The sequence below is a fragment of the Salvia miltiorrhiza genome, chromosome 4, assembly GCF_028751815.1.
Source record: "Salvia miltiorrhiza cultivar Shanhuang (shh) chromosome 4, IMPLAD_Smil_shh, whole genome shotgun sequence".
Classification (NCBI taxonomy): domain Eukaryota; kingdom Viridiplantae; phylum Streptophyta; class Magnoliopsida; order Lamiales; family Lamiaceae; genus Salvia; species Salvia miltiorrhiza.
The window spans coordinates 13,061,296-13,069,816 of record NC_080390.1 but is presented as its reverse complement, the minus strand read 5'-3'; the positions used below and the strand labels follow the sequence as shown (position 1 = coordinate 13,069,816).

The 8,521-nt window shown below is 41.3% G+C and overlaps 1 protein-coding gene across 1 annotated transcript; it reads right to left on the bottom strand.

The window, feature by feature from the left end:
* Positions 1 to 4,157: 4,157 nt before the first annotated feature.
* LOC131022783 (protein CTR9 homolog) lies at positions 4,158 to 5,180 on the bottom strand. The gene is made up of 3 exons (XM_057952307.1): positions 5,048 to 5,180; positions 4,893 to 4,964; positions 4,158 to 4,638 (listed from the first exon to the last, which is right to left on the bottom strand). The coding sequence occupies exons 1-3, from the start codon at positions 5,099 to 5,101 to the stop codon at positions 4,384 to 4,386; spliced, it is 381 nt and encodes a 126-aa protein (XP_057808290.1). The 5' UTR covers positions 5,102 to 5,180; the 3' UTR covers positions 4,158 to 4,383.
* Positions 5,181 to 8,521: the final 3,341 nt, after the last annotated feature.

The following is an 8,521-nucleotide window of genomic DNA, read 5'->3' as shown; positions in this document are numbered from 1 at the left end:
CCGGTGTGGTGAAGATGGTTCGAGCATGTTGTCGTCCGGTGATGGTCGTTCCATCTTGTCGAAGAGTTCCTGACGTTCTGGCGTCCGGGTTGGGTTGCCCATGTTCCCGCATTTGCTCCAACGCGGATGTTGTCATGTTAATACCTGCATTCAAAGTCACACGACCAGTGTCAGTCTGGTCACCAACCACATTACAGTTTCTTACCGAAGATGACGTATCCGTCACGGGGTGGTTGGATCCGTCCTTGCGAGTGATCGGTGTATCTCCCAGAGGCTGCATGGAAGACACTTCGGCTCGGAAGCCAAGAGGTTCGATGATTTCGATAGGCTCCATAGCCTCGAGACGGTCGTACAAGTTGGCATTCTCCCTTTCCAACTTCTTGCACCTTTCTCGCTCCTGATTCATCTGTTCAGTCAGGGCGGCGATCTGGGCGGCTAGGTCAGCCTGAGCATTCCCATGGGGAGCGTCGGGAGTTTCAGATCCGTCACGATCGTCAGACATGATCGATGCTCGTAGAAATTTGTGGAAAGTGCGCTGATTCGCTTGATTGCTAGGGTCCCACGGTGGGCGCCAAATTATGGAGGATGAATCCAACAATCACGGAAATGACGTCAGTCACGTCAGGATCGACAGGCACTAGCAACCTGAGACCACAAATAACGTTAGAGCCCTCCGAAGAACACCGGTGGGGGTGTCGATGGAAGGGCCTCCGATGCTCAAGTCAGTAAATAATAATAATAAAAATCGTATCGAAAGCAATGGAAAGTAAATGAAATAGAGAATCGGATCGATTTGGTCGATGGAGGTGAAGGTGATTGAGTAATTAGCGAGGGCCGTTGGGTCGTCCCGGTTGATCTGATCACCGGAGAACCTAAGGCTGGGAGCGTGGAGGCAGAAGAGTGCTAGAGAATGTGTTGGAATGGGAATGATCGTAAGTATCAGTCTGAGTGTTAATGACGGCGTGTCCCCCATTGTGTTAATGAAGTAGTATATATAGGTATGGGCCTGACGGCTAGGGTTTTGCTGGCACGTCCCCTTAAACCCTGGTCGTTCCGATATTTGGGGGATCGTATCCCTGACCTCGTTCCTTTCTTTCTCTCCAAGTCGCTGCCCTTCTAGGGTTTGTTGGAATGTTCTTTGAAACCCTAGCGGCTCCGAATTTTTAGGAAATGATCTTCCGCGACTTTCGTTTGACCTAGTCACCCACGTTTGACTAGGTTTTCGTAAGCGTATAATTCCGTTTGTTTGCTTTCGTGTTGAGATGTTTACTATGGCGCCGCTGCCAGGACGGAGGGGTCACGCCTCTGCCCGAGCAGAGAGATCATGCTGCTGTCAGAGCAGAGGGGTCGCTCCTCTACCAGAGCAGAGGAATCGCTGATTCCTCTGGCGAAGACTTCGCTGATTCCTCTAGCGAGGCGCCAGAGGAATCGCGGCGAGCAGAGAGGTCGCCCCGAGCAGAGGAATCGCGGCGAGCAGGGAAGTCACCCCGAGCAGAAAATTCTAGTCCCTCTAGCGAGGGTTCCGCTGACTTCTCTAGCGAGGACTTCGCTGATTCCTCTGGCGAGGCGCTAGAGGAATCGCGGCCAGCAGGGAAGTCGCCCCGAGCAGAGGAATCGCGGCGGGCAGGAAAGTCGCCCCGAGCAGAGAATTCGCTGATCCCTCTGGCGAGGGTTTTGCTGACTCCTCTGGCGAGGACTTCGCTGATTCCTCTGGCGAGGGTTTCGCTGACTCCTCTGGCGAGGACTTCGCTGATTCCTCTGGAGAGGCGCCAGAGGAATCGCGGCGAGCAGGGAGGTCGCCCCGAGTAGAGGAATCGCGGCGAGCAGGGAAGTCACCCCGAGCAGAGAATTCGCTAGTCCCTCTAGCGAGGGTTCCGCTGACTTCTGGTCAGTCGGATTTTATCCACTACAGCAGTCGTAATGCCAATGTGGCATCAGAAATGCCAAATCACCCCCCTTCCCCTCCCACGTCACCCTCTCTCTCTCTCTCTCTCTCTCTTCCCCCTCTTCCTCTCCAAATCACCCCCCTTCCCTTCCCAAATGTTGTGCGCCAACCGCCACCCTCTGCTTCGATTTACAGCAGCGAAGCCGCCGCCTACAACCTCCCCCATCTCTCTCTCATTTACCGTCGCCGTCGCCTAAAATTCTGGCTGCGAATCCAGACGGGGTGTTTGGTATAATTGGAGAAGACTTCCAGCTCTAGCGGCTCGATCTCTGCTGCGGCTACTCGAGGAAGAACTCGGCCGCTCAAAATTTCTTTCGGCCGCTTAAATAATTACTCGGCCGCTGAAAGTTGATTTTGGCCGCTGGATATTTACTTCGTCCGATCGAATGTAGACCTCGGCCGCTGAAATCGAGCTCGGCCGCTCTAATTCAGCCGTTTGGAGTTGAGTTCGAGAATTTGAACTCGGCCGATGGACAATTTGCTCGGCCGCTGTAGTTGAAGACGTCGCCCGCTGAATTGAATTCTCGAACTCCGATGGGCAATTTGCTCGGCCGCTTTAGTTGAATTCGGCCGCTGGAAAAGGTTCTCGGCCGCTGGAGGTTTGTACTTGGTGCTGAATTGAAGATTTCGGCCGATTAGAAGAGAAATTGACGCTGGAAATTAAAACTCGACTGCTTGAGAAAGAACTCGGTGGCTGGAATATTATTCTCGGCTGCTGGATTGAAGACTTCGGCCGATTGAGATAACTCAGCTGCTCGGGGAGGACGAAGCTAATGGCTCTGTTGGCGGGGCTGGAGGACAGCCGACGGCCGTTCATCTGGTCGGTCAAGCGGTCGTTCATTTGGGAGGGGAAGAGGGGGAAGAGAGAGAGAGAGAGAGAGAGAGAGAGAGAGAGAGAGAGAGAGAGAGAGAGAGAGAGGGTGACGTGGGAGGGGAAGGGGGCTGATTTGGCATTTCTGATGCCACGTTGGCATTCCGGCTGCCAACTTAGCATTCACTTGGCCGAAAAAACCCCGGGGATGCCAATTGCAATAAATTGAAAGGTCGTTCAATTTTTTGCTACAATTAAAAGGATTGTCAAAAAATCGGAATTTGGTATAAAGTGGGGTATTTTCATGCAATTTACCCAATTTTATATTGTAAAAGTATGCATATCAAATTTTATTTAAAATGTAAAAGTATATTTATTTAGAATTAAAATTTAAAAAAATATATCTTTCTTTTCTTATCCTTTTTTGAATAAATATATTTTTAATTCTTTTTTATTTCTATTCTAAACAAATTATTTCTTTTTTTTAATTTTTTTTGCCTTTGCATAATATCAATTTTATATTGTGAATTATTCTTTATTTCTTTATTTTTTTAATATTTAACTCAAATATATTTAGTTAAAATTAATTTTTTATTATATTTATAAATATGATAATTGAATTTGTATCAATTTTATATAAATATAGAAATATGGGGAGGGCTACGGTAAAAACACTTCTTAAAATATAAATATAAACGTTTTTTAATGTACGAATTTTATCCAACAGAATTACGAATTCATCAAACATGGTTACGAATTGTGAAAAATAATTTTTTGCTACCTTTGGGATTCGAACCCAGGACCACGAATTCATCCAACAAGGTTACGAATCATCCGTAGATCTTGATGATCTAATGGCTGAAAATTGTTTATATTTTATATTTTAAGAAGTGTTTTTATTTTAGCCCTCTCCTAGAAATATAAACATGTTTTTGGTGCATTACAATGAACCAACGTAAATGCTAATGTATTCAAACTCAAAAGTTTTGGTCTCAGACATATTTATAATTTTACGTTGCCCTTGATCGAATTGATCAACTTCGAGATAATTCGCTTTTGTAATTCAAAAGAGAAAATTGTGATTAAATTAAGGGTTAATTGCATGAAAATAAGCGAACTTTAGTCACTTTTTCATTCTGCACACCGACTTTGAAATTTACATTTTAAACCATGAACTTTGCATTCGTTCCATTTTTTCCTTAAAATTCACCTCCGGCCGGAAATCTGAGGTGGCGCCTTTTGGCGCCACACGTATGTGACACGTCATTAATGTGTGCTGACGTGTCTTTAATTTAATACTCTCTCTCTATCTACTTCTCTCTCTCTCTCTCTCTCTCTTTCTTTTCTCTCTCTCTCTCTAATATTCACCTCCGTCCCCGCGCGTCCCTCGTCCCACACAACTCGAGCCGCCGCCGCCACTGCCGCCGCACGGACCGCCGCCGAGACCCGTCTCCACGTCACCGTAGACGACGTCAAAGAAGCCCACAGAAGGACTCCAAACCCAAGCACCGACGCCAACGGCAGCTTCGTTGTTCTGAACTACGATCAGTCGAGGGGAGGTCGCTCGGCTACTTTTCTCTTAATCTATCATCTTTTTGTTTCTTCATCAACTTTTCTCTTTTATCTTCTAGCCCAGCTGCTGCAAGAAGATCTTGAGGAGCGTCTTCTTTGTCGTCGACATCATTTGTCTGATTATACTGCTCTCTGTTGTCATCATAATCCATCTCCTCTTGATCGTCTGCCTCAGCTTCTGCTTCCTCGGATTCATAGCGTGATTTCTTATCTTTCCTCCTCCGTTTTCCCCCTTTCCTCCTCTTTTCCCCCCCTCCTCATCTTCAGTCGGTTTCTCTTTCCGCTTTGAAGAAGAACTCTTCCATTGTTCCTTTAGGAAAGAAAAACGTAAAACCTTCTAGCCAATAGAAATTTTGAAGACAGATTTTCTTAGATGAGAAGAAAGAATATTGGTGGTGTCATAATTTGGTAACAGCTATAGATTGTTCAAGACAACTTCAACAACTCACAGAATATTTATGATTTTCCGGGGAAAATGCCAAGATAATAATGTGTTCCAAATGCTTTTCCTGTTGATAATAGTGTGCTAAAATAGAATTAATGCTAAGAGAAACAATCTAATACCTTGATGCGCTCCAAATGCTTTTCCTGTTGCATGACTTGCTTTAATTCATCCTCCTGCTTTCGTTTCTCCAACTGCATTCATAAGTTGAAGAAATGGAGTAAAATTAAAAGAAAAACTTCTTCTAATGACATCAAAAATCTCAAGAGACAATCACCTGAACTTTTCTCTGTTCTTCTGCCTTTCTGCGGGATTCATCAGCCAACTCCATCTGCGGCAGCCTCCAATCCGAAACTCTGCAGCTGAAACCCGATGAGGGCCCTCCTCGTGCTCTTCCGAGGAAAGGGGTCGTTGTCGTTGGAGCCACACAGTGGGTCGAAAACTACAACGTCCCAACATTCTCGACTGACATGGCTGTTGTTCGGAGAATAGCAAAGAGAATCAGCGGCAGAGGCAGCGGGCTTCCATCCGTGCAGTCTATGGCTCTTGCTCACGGTAAAGGTATGATCGAGGTGGATTGCAACCTGTTGGATACGAGTAAAGCTGGTGGCGAGGATGTGCAGCGAGCAGTCGAGTGCCTCGCCCGGGAAGAAGGTATGGACGTCGGAGAGGGATACTATACCGATCTTTCTCAGAAGTTTATTTGCTTCTTTGACGTCGTCTATGGCGACGTGGAGGCAGGTCTCGGCGGCGGCAGTGGCGGCGGCGGCTCGAGTTGTGTGGGACGAGGGAAGCGCGGGGACGGAGGTGAATATTAGAGAGAGAGAGAAAAGAAAGAGAGAGAGAAGTAGATAGAGAGAGAGTATTAAATTAAAGACACGTCAGTACACATTAATGACGTGTCACATACGCGTGGCGCCAAAAGGCGCCACCTCAGATTTCCGATGGCCGGAGGTGAATTTTAAGGAAAAAATGAAACGAATGCAAAGTTCATGGTTTAAAATGTAAATTTCAAAGTCGGTGTGCAGAATGAAAAAGTGACTAAAGTTCGTGTATTTTCATGCAATTAACCCTTAAATTAATCCAGTTTGTACATGCATATTAACTCATCGTTTTTTAAGCTGAAAAAAATTCAGGTATAGCTATATGCCTATATATATGTCATGCTTGGCGTGAAACTGGTTAATTATTTATTTTATGATATGTATTGTTATTGAATTTCACTTACAGTTTTACGAAATGTTATTGTAATATTATAGGTTTTTCGGTCACTATATCCTAATTATTGCGCTCCTATAGAAAATAGAGGAAAAGTTACAATTGGAATATAAGAATTTATTAATAGGGGCCACATATATTAGTCGAGTGCAAATCGATACCAACTAATGCTTTTAATAAAACAACTGGCTAATATTCAAGAACCCCTTCTAAATAAAGTACAAATATTCCCCACTCATTTTGGATCACATAAAAATAATTAAAAAATTAAAGTATGAAACACTTTGTCCTAGCTCAAGTGCTCAACACTTGATACCATTTGAGTAACGATCTAACCCGGTGGAGACCCATGTTCTATAATTTTACGTGTCACCGTGACTTACTATTATTTTCTCCCTTCTATTAGATTTGTTCCATTTCTTTTTAGTATAGTTATTAAAGAGAGTATAATTAGTATAGTAAAAATATATAAAGATGTGGAATCATATTATTTGTAATGTAAAATCATTATCAAATATAGAAATATGACAAAATCAATTGGACAATTCAAAAAGGAAAACATGACAAGATCAATGAGACAAAGGGAGTATTATTTATTATTTAATAATATTTAATTTTTATTTTCAAATTTTTTAAAATATATAACCTTAACTTTGAATTTATAAACTCTTTATTAACTAGAAAAAAGTGAAAGTACATAATAAAAAATAATTATATATTTTAATTGAATGGAATAAACCCTAGTTAATAAGATATAAAATTATAAAGCTGCAAAACTAAAATTCAAGAAAAAAATACGAAGGAAAATAAAAAAAAAATTAAAACTAGGACATAAAGTGAGATATTGCTAAATTGAGAATTGCATTGAAAAGAGCGAAAAAAGAAAAAAAAATCTAGTTACCTATTCGTAGCACATGAAAGCTAACTAAGGGTCGAACTTCATTAAAACTTTTTCGACGAAAATCTAATGAAAAAAAATACCAATAAAAGAAAAAGAGTATCCATCAATTACAGATAACAATGCAACATAAAATGAGAAACTAAATATAGTATTTTTAATGCAAAAGAAATTGGCACGACTATGATTATGGTTAATGATGAAGACCAAACTAATCTATATCCAGCTAATCCATTATTGGAGAATTTTTGTGATAGCAATTGGATATCTAATCTAGTCAAATACTAACCAAATGCATGCAAAGAAAAATGTGTATCTTGATCTCAAAAGATGAGGCAGCACCAAATAATGAGCATAACAAAAGCATATAAGAAGGTGTGTGTGCATTGGTGAGTTGAGTAAGTGGGCACAGACACACACGCAAATTGGGCTGTCGAATTCATTATTCCCTTCGAAAAACCCCTTTTGGGAAGGACAATTTATTGCCACATTTTCCATCTGCTAAAACAAATTTTGCATTTCTTGGCAATCTAGCTAGGGTTTTTGGAGTAGGGAGCTTCCAATTTTCTCTAAGCCACGATTCACATTTCCGCGTCAGCTTTTCGACTACTTTAGAAAGTGGAAATTCAGCAAGGACAACACATATATATATCCAAATCATTTTTCTTTTTCTCTATGTTTCATTTTGGGTTTTTCTTTCTTAGTGGTCGGGAAAGTCCATCGCACCATGTCTTTTAAAATGTCGTTGGTGTATGGATGTTAACATGTATGTTTAAGACTGAGCCAAATAATCAAAGCCGAATATTCCAACCAATCCATACTGAAATACTTAAAATATGGTTCGGTTTTTCAATTTAGTTCGATTTTTTTTTTTTAAAGATATTGGTTTTTCGGTTCGGCTCGTTTGATTTTGTGTAAACGAACAATATCGAAAACTGAATTATACTTCTTTTGTCCCACTAAACATGACTCAGCTTTTATTTTGGGTCGTCCCACTAAAGATGACTCATTCCCATAAAAGACAATAATATTTAAATTTTGAAAAGGTATGAGTCCTATCACTTTTATCCAATTTATATTTTCTTCTTAATCTTCATGCCGAAAAGAAGTGAGTCATGTTTAGTAGGACGAAGAGAGTATATATATATATATGTGTGTGTGCGCGCGCGCGCGCGTTCAATAATAAATACTCCCTCCGTCCCAGGTTTTAGTATCCAATTTTTCTTTTTTGGCCGTCCCATATTTTAGTATCCATTTCTATTTTTGGTAAAAGTAGGTGAGGCCTTTACTCCACTTTAATTATTTTAACTCTCACATAAAATGTGGGACCCTTATTCCACTCACAACACATCAATCACTTTATTAAAACCCGGGTCGTTCTCAACTGGATACCAAAAGCCGGGATGGAGGGAGTACAATTTAATTTCATTTTTTTTTAATTATTTTGATTTTTCGATTTGGTTCAATTTTAATTCTAAAAATTTAAGTTAATTTGGTTCGGATTGATTTTTTAAAATTCAAATATAAATTCTGTTTGATTTTTCGCTAAAAATCGAACTGAAAATTGAATATACATCCATGTATATATTGGATATGATGACGAATCGCAATTCAATTGGGACAATATGTTCCCCC